Genomic DNA, 14,323 nt, shown 5'->3' with positions numbered 1-14,323 from the left:
GTACACGGAGGAGTGTTAGATATATAAGGCGCGTCTGTGTAGCTCTCTGCAAATGCGTTTGTGGCGCAATGGGTTAAACGCTCGGCGATCTGTCGTCGCGGACCGAGAGATTACAGGCAGGCGAGTACCAAGAGGGCTCATATCCGGGAGAGCGCCCCTGTCGCCGCTAGGTGGCGTACCGCTAGGTGGCGCGGATAGGCAGTCTGGCACGCGCTCGCGTGGTCCGCAAACTTTTGTGGTTGACTGTACGTAGAATAGGAAGAATGAGCACAAACCTGCAGTACAAGTTGGAGCGGGTTACTCTATGGCCGGATGCAAACGGTGTTGCCTTGCCCAATGACGCAGCGAAAGCTGGGGGCGTGGCACAGAGCCTTCACTATCGCTGCCGGCGGCACCCCGACGAAACTAAAAAATAAGCCGCTGGGACATTGTTCCGGGGTTTCTTGAGTGAAGTTCTCAACAGAAAAGCCTCCAACAATGCTTGCAGTAGTCAGGTGCTTGCAGTAGTGCTTGCAGTAGTGCAGTGCTTGCAGTAGTCAGACAGACAGACAAGGTGATGCGCGAAATGACAACTTGTATAATGACGATAACGGAAACCAGGGCCAAAGAAAAAGGAAGCAACAAATCCACACAGCCTCACTTAACATTAACATTTGTGCTCAAGTCACGTGCATTTTCCTGATTTCTTGTTAATTCGCGGTTTTCAAAAATGCTATTTCATTTCTTTCGTTTTGATGGAGCAATCTAAGGCATGTTCCCACATCCACCACTGACATCCATTTGAAATGCGTCATTCCTTACTGTCTTCGACCATGTGATAACTTTCGTGTCATGGAAGCGCGCTTCACACACGCATGCCGCACAGTGCGCAGCTCAACTTGGCAGCACATTCAGCCATGAATCGCACCAGGCTCTATCGCAAGCTTTACTGAAGCTGCTCATTGAAGTTGATCCTGGTGTTCCGTTTCGCTCTCAAACTTTGTCCGCGAGGATTATTGTCTCTTCGTGTGCGGGTTATGCACTAAGCGCATAGTTGTCCAGCCACCTTTACGCTATTGCCCAGCCTTGCGTAGGCGGGCTGCACATCAGAGTGTACAGACATTTCATTATAAGGTGCCGTTCCATATTGGCGCGCTTATAAATTGGCACCGTTAAACCAGAAATGTTGTAAGCTTATACAGAGAGCAGTGGCTCACTGCAAAGTGAATTTTATTCCCAGAGAGTCTGTTGAGGCAGCATGTCGATGTACGAGCCAGAGATGAGGCTACCGGTGTCTACGCCCAGTTCCTCGCAAAGACCCTTGGCAATGGTCTGGCCGTCTTCTGTCGTCTGCTTCTCTTCCAGCACAACCTATCGGTGACCAGACAAGGACGCGATGCACAACGTACATTACAATGTGCTATATATACGAATAGATTTGAAGTACAAAATAATATTTAGAGAAGGTGATAGATGAACATACTTAGAGCTTGTCAACTGTACGCAAATATCTCAAAGCAATGAGAACACACAGTCCAAATCTTGACGTTCCTTTGACGGATTAGGTATAGGACCTACAGTATTCTACTTAGTTCTAAAAATAAAAGTTTTTTTTATTCTTCCGTGCCATAACCACGATGTCATTATGAGGCACACCATAGTTGGTGATACGGGAATAGTTTTGACCACCTGGGTTTTTTTTAATGTGAACCTAAATCGAAGTCCCCCAGCGTTCTTCTGTACATCGCCTCTACCAAAATCCGACCGCCGCGGCTAGCATCGAATCACCGACCTCGATCTCAGCAGCGCAATACCACAGCCTCTACTTAGTCCTAGTGACAATAGACAGGTTAATATTGATGGTGCTTGGAAGGACAAGACGTAAGACATAGTATTCTACCTTGTTTGTTTGTTTGTTTTCCTACAATTTATTTAGCTTTTCGCACCCTGTTCCGCCTCCTAGCGCTTTTTGACCCCTTATCAATACGGAGGGCGGCATGTAGGCGGTTACCGGACACACACTGACAGACGATTCTGCTTTTAAATAAGCAGGTATCTATCAAACGAATACGCAGTGTGATTCGCTTATAGCTGAGTACAACATCGAAATAAAAATAAAATATAACGCTCGAATACAAATATATACACCGCCACTGAGATTGGTGACATGTTACTTCTTTAAAATAAATATTTTAGCACATAACGCCGGTGACAACAAATGCAAATGCGAAGGCTGCACTGCGCTATAATGACTCCACAAAGACTCGGAGATGACCGTAGGCTCATTATTCACGGCACGGTTTCCTTACACTGCCACACATCTAGCGTGCAAATCACAAATTCGCTTGTGCTACTTCAGAGGGGAGCTCTGTGCCGCCCAGTGGACGTGCCTTATTTAAAAAAAATAAACACATGGCAGGACACAATATCGTCTTGTTGCTCCCTATAGTAAGTGTCACAAGGTACGAGATCCCAATTGATTAATAAATTTTTATTTATTATTACACCTTCAAGGCCAATGGGACGTTGCAATGGTTGGTTTGTTTGGGTTAAGTGCCATTAGTCACGTACTCACCAGTTAGCTATACGATCAAGATCGGCTTGAACAGCGATTGAAACTAGGAGCAGGCTTTAGCTCAGGGTCAACTGTGATTCCCCTTTTCAGATATGCATTGAAGCCAGAGGTTCTATCAATACACAGCGGTAAATTGGTTGGAAAGAAAAGAAAATTCCAACTTACTGTTGACCACCGAATTTTCATTCATGCCCTCAAGATATTCGCAAAACTGACAAAATCGGTAAACTAAAAGAAAAAAATTATCGATGCCTTTCTTACTGTTTTAGTTTTTATTAGTTATTACAGTTAGCACGAGTTAAATCGTAGGCTCGGTTTGAGAGGTGACTTAAATTTTATGTGTAAGTGTCAAATGACCCATTGAGCGAAATGCAGCACCACTAAGGTGAAACCTGAGGAGGTGCGAAGCATGCAGTGATGCACCGCTAATGGGCTCACACTGCCTTAAAGCAATGGCTCACAATCACGTAAACGCGGTCTCGCCATTACAAGGACAGAAGAGAAGTGAATCAAAGTAAACAACACAGCAGCGTACGCTAGAGAGAAAGATTTTTCGCTATTTCCTGTTTAGGACAATGTATTCTTTTGAACTTAAGGCATTACGTTTGGAGAAAAACGAAAGCACGTGTTCTTCTTATTGAGCAGAATGCGTCTTGCAATTTCTTGGTTACGTTGTTGGCATTCTCCGTGTATAAAGCATGGTGATTGTTAATCGATCTAAAATTTTGCATATTGTCTACACGGTATACCTTCCTTGCATTGCTGTTCCACTCGAACATCCAGTTCACATGTTTCTACTCTAGTCCGTGTTGCCTTCTTTGAGTATGGCAGCACGACGGAGACTGACCCACCTCAAGCTCGACGAAGTCTCCGAGACCCTCGACGGTGTCCACGTGCACTCTCGTCTGGCCCACGAGGAAGAGGTCCCGCCTCTTGCGCACCACGCCACGCACACCCATGCTTCGCGACAGCAGTCTCTGTCGTGAAACAATGCCACCGACGATGCAAACGATAAAAGAAACAACAACGGCAGTCGCGACTTCCTTCGCATTATGCCTCAGTTATGGCAAAACCTATTCTAGATCGTTTCGCAACATACCGGTTGTGAGCATCGAAATCGAGACGGGAGGCTTAAGCGAGAGAAAGCCGTATTCTGGGACCGGATGTCGACAGGCATGTCGGCTCGTCATTATGTGGGTCTAGCGCGAGGCATCAAGAAAAGAAAAACAAAAAGCCCTACACTTTCAGTTTCCAACGAGGCTGAGATCTCCAAATAACTCGCGCGGTTGCATCCATTCACATGCACAAATTGTGGCCGTCGTACCTGCAGTACGATTTATTTTACAAGCCCCCATGCAATGCAAAGCGGTTCACCTTTCGAGTCCAGGGACGTGCATATACAAAAGTATTATTTCTCACTAGACGCTCGTATAAAGTTTTCGCAGCTAGTCCACAAATTTCACCGCAGGACTACCAATCGCGCAAGCACAATGTGCTTGTACAATCATGTACAAGCCCATTTACGTGCAATTCGTGCTGCCCTAGAGTGAAAAAGTCCGATAATAATCATTTAACTATTCCTTCTAAACGAAAAGAGAATAAATTACATCATGTGTAAGATAGTACGAGGCACTGTTAATGAGTTACTTTTCACTAATATATCAGAAAGTTGAGAAACATTTCCTGCGGCAGAAAGTGTTATCACCTAAACGTCGCACCATCCCCCTAAGGTCACCTTCGTCGAGCTGGACGTTAGTACCCTTGCTGCCTAGTTTGACCTCTTCATGGCTGCCGTAAAATAATTAAAAGCAGCGTGTGTACATTGTACTACGCTGTACAAACAGGACGCGCTTATTTCGCAAGCTTCCGCTGAGTTAGTTGAGCAGCCCTGGTGTCACCGTCCTCTTCCAGGGCTATTCACAAAAATCGCCACAAAACACACGTCCGTATCACGGCGCCTGGACATGAATGGCCCGATGGCGCAAACAATAAAAACAAGTAAGTTTTAGGATTGACGTCAAATTTCTCAGGGGGGTTCCTGTAAGCAAAGTAAATTAATGGCTTTGAAATGAAAACTTTGTACATTTCGGTCTGGGTGGGAATCGAACCCGGCTTATGGGTTGCCAGACGAGCGCGCTTCCCCGACGCAACGGGGGCTTCACGGTTCTGACTAAAGGTGTGCCTAGTGCGTCCGTGACTGTACACGTCACGTCGCAGCCATCTGGCCGACTAAAGGTTTCATCAAAAGATTACAATGTTTTTGAATTCCAACACGTAAGCAGTCCTAATTAAGTGCCTCTGCCGAATTATTTATTGTTCGCATTTCGCCTGTTTGTCGATAGCTTCCGTGGTCACGTCTTTTCCAGTCGCATTTGCAAGCGAACAGCTAGCCGCGATAATATCGCGCTTCACTGGGCGAAGCGGGCAACAAATCTCGGTTTCGGCGTAGTGTGGTCCCGTATGAAAAAAAAAACAATGTATGATTTCATAATGTATGGAGCCCATGTGTGCAGCCTAAACAGCTTCGATGGTAATCCATCCCTATATGAATGTTGCGGCCCCACATTTTTTTTTTTTTTTTGCGTCACCGCTACGGTCAGTATGGAGCAGTCCAGGCAACTGGAAGCATCGGCAAGCGTTAATCGCTTTCTTCTAATCGTGCAGATTCCGGGGCCGATTGCTGCTAGCTTCTCAACTAAAAAAAATTTGCGCAGCTTGCACTGGAGGCGCAATGATAAAGAGACAGCGGAGCTGATGGCCACCTAGCTAGTCCTGGCTTTTGGGCTAGGCTAAGCACTACCAAGTCATCCCCAGCATTTTCTGGAATTTATTTATTATTGATCGATTATCGATTAGCTACCGCAAGATTTGGCCACGTATTTGGGCTGGGCTGACTACCAAGTCATCCCCAGCATTTCACGGAATTTATTTATTACTGATCAATTATCGACTAGCTATTGATTGTCTATCAATTGTCTATCGATGGCTGACTGTAGCTTAAGTGGTCCTAACCATGCTTAGCTAGGCTTAGCAAGGCTCAGCTTCACTAGTTCACAGAGGTGTGGGCCATTGCGCTTGGACCCTTTCTGCACTGCCGCCAGGATCGGCCCACATTTTTGGATTCAGCAGACACATTACGCCCGGTTTAAACAGCTCCGCTGTTAAAAACGACCGGCTGTTTCATCGCATCAACTGTCTCTGCCTTCATCTTCAAGACTGCCACCATGGTAGCTACAGACTGCTCTTGCGTCATGGAATGGCGCTGTGATCGCCAGGTCACGGACGCCACCACCCATCAGCTATCAAAGGGCTGTAACAAATGCGAACTTCGTCAATACGGAGCAGTCCAGCCAAATGGAAGCATCGGCAAGCGTTAATCGCTTTCTTCTAATCGTGCAGGTAAATCAACTTGCGTCTTTTCACAATAACGTTTCACAAAACAAAACGAAAACATCATCGAATTATTGACATCGTCTTGTCAAAAGCATGAAATTTCCATTTCTAAAACAGACTTTGATGTGATTCATCGTGTTTCTAGTAAATATAAAAATCGGTCAAATGTTGTGGTCAAGTGCATGTCTCGTTCTATTCGAGACCGCATAATTAAACGAAGCAAGAAGAAAAAACTAAGCCCCCAGAATTTTGGATACAATGGCTCAGTGAATGTATACTTTAACGAGCATCTATGCCCTGAAATGAAGACACTGTTAGGAAAAGCTATCTCCATGAAAAGGGCAAACAACTAGAAATTTGTCTCGCTTGTAAACGGAAGAATTCATGCCCGAAAGGCTGAGTATGTAAGTGTTGTCAATATTCGCAATGATAAGGAGCTATCACTTATTTGTTTGTAGGAGGGACGTGACGGCGGCCGTACGAGCCGTGCCGTCGTCCCTGATCAAAAGGGCGAAGGCGGCGAGCCGAGCAACGGCTGCGACGACCAGCGTGGCTGGCTTCTGGAACGACTCCTACATTGGTGAGGGATCCCCTAGAGCGTTCGGAGTGAGCGGATGTGCATCGCTTGAGCTCCGCCGAACATGTGCTCTCACTGACCGGATTACCTCGAGATCGTCACCGACATTGCATCGGACCACCAAGAACTCACGATCCGGAACACCCGGACATCTTTCCCGAGCCGGTAGGACATTTTTTTTATTTTTTTATCGGCTCGAGAAGATCCGAAGCGGGCGTTGGCCCGCTAGGCATAAGGGTGGACCTAGTTCGCGTCGGCGAGTACGGGCCACCAGGTCTGGCGACGCGGCACCCTCCACCACCAATATGGACGCTCCCATCACGCTGATTGCCGGCACGACCACCACCCCATGCCTGCAACCTGCGGTCAACCCCTCCGAGCCCCTGGGCCCCACGGACATCCTCGACCTCGACGAGCTCACCTCGGCAAGCGACGACGAGGTCCCAGTACTTCAGCCCATCTCGTCTGCACCGTGGGGGCCGGTGACTGACACCGATGCGAACTGGAAACTGGCGATTTCCCGTCGTCAACGCCAACGCCAGAAAAAGTTCGACCAAGCTCGGGCGGAAACAATGCAGTCAGCCGGTCCTGCAAGCGTTCCTCCCAGCCACACCGTCGCCGGGGCTGCCTCGGCGGAGAACGCTCCCGCTGCGTCGAAAGACGCGGCCTGCGCTGCGTCGGCGCGAACAACACAACCTGTGAAGGAGCCGCGCCAGTTACGACGGAAGCTGCCGCCGCTCCCACGCACAGACCTAAAAATCATCATGCAGCCGAAAAACGGTCTGGCCATTCGGAACTTCACGACACACCAAATCTCCCGTGCCATTGTGGTGGCGGGCGATTCTCAACAACATTGCACAGGTGACCACTTCATCATCCGCACCCGCCCCGGATCGAACATTATTATTGCCAGCACGCCACATGTTGACACCGCCCAAGTTCTCCGCCGGATCACCACCCTGACACTGGGGGGGAATACCCACGAATTCAACACTTACGTGGTGGCCCCCGAAGACACGTTGCAAGGAGTCATCCATGGCATAGACCCCGGCACTACTCCTGAAGAACTCACTGCCAACCTCCGCGTGCGCACGCAGGGGGTGAGAGTGCACAGTGCGCGGATGCTTGGTGCTACTAAATCCGCTTTGATCACCTTCAAGGGCCCCCTCATCCCCCGCTATGTTCTGTATTACGGGGGGGAGGTAGCCTGCCACCCTTACAAGCCGACGCGGCAAGCCTGCCAAGTCTGCCTACAACCGATCAGACGTGTGTCCTACGCCGAACGCTCGAGTGTGTCGGCAGTGCGGTACCCTCGACCCTGTGGATGGTCACCCCTGTGCTCCCAAATGCCAAGTATGTGGGGAAGGCCACCTGACGGGCGCCAAAGAGTGCCCATAGAGACTGAAGACCCTGCGGCCGCGGCCCACCCCACCCACCCAACCCCGTGGGCGCAACCCTCAGCGCAACCCACCCAATCCCAAACGCAGGTCGTTCAGCAAGGAGGGAGAGACTTCGCGCAGCCTCTCTCACTCGCGGTCGCAGTCTTTCCCTCCTCTACCCCCTGCAGGACCTGGCCAGCAGCAACAGCCGCAGAACCAGGACCGGAAGACCAAAGGGCAACAGCAGCAAGCCACATGCCAACAGCCCCAGCAGGCCTCTCGCAAGTCTGCCGAGAAGCACAATTCCACTTCTTCAACCGGCACCGATACCAAGGTGAGCTGGCCAGCAGTAGGGGCGACACCCATCGTTCCGCCCAACACTCAGTCCCCCGCGTACGAACACCTTCTCGCAGAAAATTTCAAGCTCAAACAGGAGCTGGCTGCCGTCAAGGCGCGTCAAGCTAAGGACAGCGCTCAGCTCCACGCCCTAATAGCGCGCATTGGATCGCCACCGGAATCCACCGAATGCCACTCACAAAACAACCCCAACAGACAGGCAACCCCTAAGATTCCGCCCTCGCTTCCCACCCCGACGGACTCCGCAGTCACACGCGAAGAGATACGCGAAATGCTGTCTGCGCTCTCCCAACAACTCAGTATCGTCTTCACACAACACCTCACACAGTTCGGAGCCCGCCTTGACACCCTCGAGACACGCCTCGACACCCAAATTGCCGAAACAGGTGGTAATATACGAAGGAAGAGGGCCACCCGCAGCTCCCGCACCACGGAAGACCAAGTCCCTCTCAGAGTAAGCTTGGAATCGCTTGCCCCTGAACACTACTCTACACCGGCGTTGACACACGCTGATCTCGGCCTCACATCGGCCTCGCAAGCCAACACTCCGACAACCACACCTTCCCACAACACGAATTAACCATGGGCAGTACAACCCCACCCATTGGCGAACCATTAGAAATCTGGCAATGGAACTGCCGCGGCTTCCGCAAAAAGCGGAGCCTCCTCCAACAATACATTAACACACACCTTGCTCAACCAGATGTCATAGCGCTACAGGAACCTGGCACATCACCCATACTCCCAGGCTATGAGGCCCATGATAGCCCGACAGAAGGCAGAGCGGCCGTCCTGATTAACAAAGCATTAACTGCAATTGGTCTTGACAACATCCCAGACACCAACATCAACCATGTGATAGTGGAGCTACTTCTCAGGCGCAAAAAGAAGGCCGAGAGGCGAAGCATCATAATCGTCAATGTATATAGTCCCCCGAAACAAAAATCCACCGACTTCCACGCTCTCGTTCAGGGTGCCTGCAAATTAGCCCAGGGGAAGGAACTCGTACTCCTCGAGGACTTCAACGCTCTCGACGAACGCTGGGGATACAATCGTTCGGATGTCAAAGGCAAACAACTTGCAGCTGCCACCGAAAAATTCCAACTCGAACTGCTTACGGATCCAGCAAACCCTACCCGGATCGGCAACAGCGTATGCAGGGACACTTGTCCCGATCTCACCTTCGCCCGTGGTAGTGCAAACTATAATTGGGACAACTTACAGGAATCCTTGGGTAGTGACCACTGCATTCTCCGTACACAAATTACGGAGAGTGCGATGCGTCGCTCCATTGGACAAGCCCGCATCACAAACTGGGACGTCTTCCGTCGCGAGAGCGAGAATTCAATTGGCAACCTTGCAAACCTCACTGACTGGTGCGAGCAAATTAAAGAAATTTGGGACCGTTGCACCACCGTCATGAAAAGAACACCTCAACTCCCAGAAGTGGACGGCCATCTCCTGCATCTGTGGGAAGCCAGAAGAAGCCTCATCCGCAGATGGAAGACCCGAAAACATAACCGACGTCTCAAGCTCAAGATCGCAGCTCTCACCCTCGAGGCTGAGCAGTATGCTGAGCAACTGGCACGAATTAACTGGGCCCAGTTCAGCGACTCGCTTCGAGGCTCACTGGGTACGGCCCGCACGTGGCACGTTCTACGAGCCTTGATTGATCCTACTCGAACAAAAAATGAGACAAACAAATCAGTCCAGCGCCTCATACACGCCTTTGAAGGCACGGACGACGAGCTGCTTGCTCAAGTACAGCGCAAATGCTATGGTGATTATCACCCGCCTCCCTATCGGGCGAGGTATCAAGGTTATGCAAACCACACCCTGGACCGACCGATAACGTTGGACGAAGTTAATGCTGCCATTCGCAGCAGCACCCGCAACACAGCAGCGGGGGCGGATAAAATCACGTACTCTCTTATCAGGAATCTCAACGACACCGCCGTACAAGAACTCACGAACTTCCTAAACGACCAATGGCAATGTGGCACGCTCCCCCCCGAGTGGAAGCACGCAGAGGTGATGATGATACCGAAGCCGGGTAGGAAGCTCCAGATCGAGAACATTCGACCAATATCACTCACTTCCTGCCTCGGCAAACTCTTCGAACGCGTCATCACTAGCCGCCTGCAAAACTATCTCGAGGACAATGACCTTCTCCCGCATTCAATGTACGGGTTCCGGGCACATCTTTCAACCCAGGATGTACTGCTTCAACTAAAGGAAGAAGTCATTGACACTGCCCCAAAGCAAGGAGAAAATATCATTCTGGCCTTGGACATCAAGGGCGCCTTTGATAATGTGAGCCATCAAGCCATTCTCGACGGCCTCGCTGCCCTTCACTGCGGACAGCGCACCTACAGTTATGTTCAGGCATTCCTGTCGGACCGCACCGCCACGGTCGGTCTCGGTTCAATCCGCTCAAACATCATCAAGGTTCCGAACAAGGGCACCCCACAGGGCTCAGTGATCTCCCCGCTACTGTTCAACGTAGCCATGGTTGGTCTTGCGCACGAACTCCATCGCATTGATGGCATCCATCACGCAATGTACGCGGATGACATCACAATCTGGGCTACGCGGGGGTCCCTTGGAGAAAAAGAACATAACTTGCAGAAAGCAGCCACCTGCGTCGAACAATACGTACAGGCACGAAGCCTGACCTGTGCAACCGAGAAGTCTGAGCTCCTGAGAATCTGGCAACACAAGCCCCCCCAATCGGCGCAGAAGGACCCAGGCTACAGCCTGCGCGTCGTTGTCGCCGGCCAACAAATCCCAGAGAAAACCACCATCCGTATATTGGGAATGTGGATCCAGTCAAACCGCCATGTGAATCACACCCTCACTATCCTCCGCACTACCACGCTGCAGGTTGCCCGAATGATATCCCGGGTCGCCACTCGTCGCCACGGTATGCGCGAAGAGGACACCCTGAAACTCATACGCAACGTCGTGGTTAGTAGGATAACATACAGTTTGCCCTATCAACGACTTACCAAAGGCGAACAGGACCAAGTGGAAGCCATGCTCCGGAAGGCCTATAAGGCGGCACTCAAGCTACCCCAGGGCACTCCCACGAGCAAGCTCCTCGCACTGGGTCTGCACAACACCTATGCAGAACTTTGCGAAGCGCAGCTCGCCACGCAACTGCAGCGACTTGCACAAACACCAACGGGCTGCGCATTACTCCGACGCCTCGGTTATACCGGCCAGCTCCATGAAGCAGCTCGCCGCAAGCCCATTCCAGACCACCTTCGCACCACCTATAAGGTCGCCCGAATCCCCCGTAATATGGACCCCCGACTACATCAGGGACGGCGGGAAGCCAGAGTGGAAGCTCTCGAACGAGAGTACGGGCACAAGAACCCCACTTACTATGTTGACGCTGCCAACTACGACCGCACGAACACCAAGGCAGTAACCACAGTTCTGGACAACACACTCCAAGAACTGACCAGCGCCTCCATACGATGCCACAACATCACCGAAGCCGAAGAAACAGCTATTGCGCTCGCTCTTGCCCATGGCTACAGACATAGACGATCGCTCAAAGTTCTGACGGACTCCCAAGCGGCTTGCCGTAACTATCCACAAGGGCGCATCAGCCAGCCTGCCCTCGGTATCATCCTAAGCGCGACAGACACTGGCGAGCATCTCAGTACACACACACACCCAATACGGCATCGGATAATATGGACCCCGGGTCACATGGGGCTGGAGGGAAACCAGGCGGCGGATAGGGTAGCTCGAGGGTACACGAGCCGAGCACCCCCCAAATGCTCCCCTGAGGAACCCGTTCCCGTCCCGTGCGACTACTCGGCCATTCTAAACCACTATAGAGGACTTGGGAAAACCTATTCCCCACCACACCGAACACTAAATAAAGAGGAATCGGTCAGTTGGAGACAAATCCAAACTGGCATGTATCCCAATTTGCATATCCTCAGTAAAATACATCCTACGGCATACCCTTCTCGCTGCCCATGGTGCTCAGATAAAGCAACCTTATATCATGTCACGTGGGTATGTCAGGCTATCACTGCCGTACCCCCCATACAACACCCCACAGCGGAGCGATGGGAAGAGCTGCTGGCCAGCGAGAGCCTGGACGATCAGCTAAGTCTCATTGACCGGGCCCGCAGAACGGCAGCCGCAAGCGGAGCCCTGGACTGAGGGCCCCCCACCACAAGCCAAGAACCTCCGACCAGCCGGAGTCTCTTCGCAGCAATTTTAAGGACAATAAATAAGTTTTAACCACCACGTACATTGGTGACCCGGGAGAACGCGCGTTCCACCGAGCGACACGCTGCCATGGCCACCTGGCCGGAGCCACAGCTTGACCCGCCTCTGCCGCCGTTCTTGTCCCGCTGCGTCGGCGTCTGGTTCGCGCAATTTGAGGCTGCTCTGGAGCTGAATACCATCTGGCTCCAGGAGTTCAAGTACGAGGTGCTATTTCACGCCCTGCCACTTAATGTCCAGCTCCGCCTCGGCGTTCCATCGCCTGGCCCGCGCCCCTACGACGAGCTGCAGCAGTCTGTCCTCGACTTCTACGGCGCTGCCTACCATACTCTTCCAGAGGTTGAACGCACGGTGCGCGACTCTGTGCCAATGCCTTCCCGGCCAGCACCAGACGCGTCTCCTTCAACGCCCGTAAGCCACCATCAGGCAAGCCGTCCTCCCTCGACTTGCCCCGATACCGTTTCGGCGACCACCCGATGCGCTACCGCACAGTCCCCGGCCTCCGGCTCTCTCCAGTGGTCTCTTTTGTGCGAGTACGCGCACAATGTTCTCGACACGACCGTGATACCGGCCGCGTCATCGCCTTGCTTCCCACCACCGAAGACACGCGACAGTGGTGCCATCGCCGACCCTACACCGGCTCCTGGGCCGCACGCCATCGGGTCTGGCACCAACGACGTCGCTCCTGCCGTTCGGGCTTCTACCAACCCTTCACCGGATTTGTCGACGCTGCCGGATGAGCGATCCTCCGAGTCAGCGTACGAGCCTTGCCCCGTGCCGACTCCGCTGCCTCCGACCGTGTCAGCTGTCGTTACACCACTGCATCTGCCAGCCAGTGAGAGCGACGCAGCAACAGCAGCGACCTTCTTTCCTGCCCTGCGCTCCCCGTCCTCTCCTTCGGTCACCTTGCCGTTGAGCCCTTCTAGGTACTACTCTGACATGTCGGACGTTGGAGGCTGGGAACAATCGTCGCGCGACGCTGATAGGGCAGAAAAACTGACACCATCATCTCGCGACGCGAGCCGTGATGCTGTCTCGTTCCCACCACCTCAACTTGTCCTTCGCGTCGTTCCCGCATTGGAGCTCGCCTGTCAACATGACTCGGCTGCTCGTGCTCCAGCTGTCCCACATTTTCGCCAACTCTCACCGGTGCCGTCATCGAGCGTCGTCCGACGACGCCTTCCTGCCCGTCTCGAGCGCCACTCACGTCCAAGGCCGTTGACCGTGGTAAGACCGAGACTGCGGCCCGCGCGTCTCGGACCCTCTTATCGTGACTCGGGCGGTGTCGCGCGCAAAAGCTTGCAGCTTACGACGTCTACCGCGGGTCGGGCAAGACCGGACAAGCGCGGTCACACGGCACATCGACCCGAGCTCGCGCATCTGCGCGCACGTGGCGATCGAGCGTGCGGCTTGTCGTGCCCACCAATGACTGCGCCCGGTCCCCGTTCGTTCCGCCTGGCCTGCGTGAACCTTCTATTGCCGGCGTGCTGTGTACCGTGCGTCCGCATCACCACTCGCAGCCTCGTCCACCGGAAGGACTTGCTTGTCCCCTTCGCCTCCAACGGACTCGCTACCTGGACTGACCCCGGACTCTTTTGGCGCTTGCTCCTGGCACCTAATTTATCGCCGTTACGTCTGGGCGGGGGGCCCTGTAGCGCCCACCAACGCCGCAGCGCGGAGCGCTTTGGTCGGCGCTCTCAGCCGGTGCCTTGGCACCGGCTGTCGAAGTGAAAAATAAAGAAGCGCAGCGCGTGCTCGGGGCGCAAGCTCGGCACGCGCAGTGTCGTTCTAAAAGCCAGCCACGCTGGTCGT

At 52.5% G+C, this 14,323-nt stretch overlaps 1 protein-coding gene across 2 annotated transcripts in view; it reads right to left on the bottom strand.

Moving 5' to 3' along the window:
* Positions 1 to 1,187: 1,187 nt before the first annotated feature.
* Positions 1,188 to 14,323, bottom strand: part of LOC119450938 (uncharacterized) — a 95,714-nt gene continuing 82,578 nt past the window's right edge. For both annotated transcript variants that reach the window (XM_037714404.2, XM_049666361.1), the window contains exons 4-5: positions 3,406 to 3,531; positions 1,188 to 1,350 (exon numbers count right to left, since the gene is read on the bottom strand). In XM_037714404.2, the coding sequence (XP_037570332.1) occupies positions 1,210 to 1,350; positions 3,406 to 3,531 (267 nt within the window). In that variant the 3' untranslated portion in view covers positions 1,188 to 1,209. The remainder of the gene's footprint in view (positions 1,351 to 3,405; positions 3,532 to 14,323) is intronic.

Source organism: Dermacentor silvarum, chromosome 4 (genome assembly GCF_013339745.2).
Source record: "Dermacentor silvarum isolate Dsil-2018 chromosome 4, BIME_Dsil_1.4, whole genome shotgun sequence".
Taxonomy (NCBI): domain Eukaryota; kingdom Metazoa; phylum Arthropoda; class Arachnida; order Ixodida; family Ixodidae; genus Dermacentor; species Dermacentor silvarum.
Note: the sequence above shows the minus strand (reverse complement) of the source record. Positions and strands in the feature narration are given on the sequence as shown.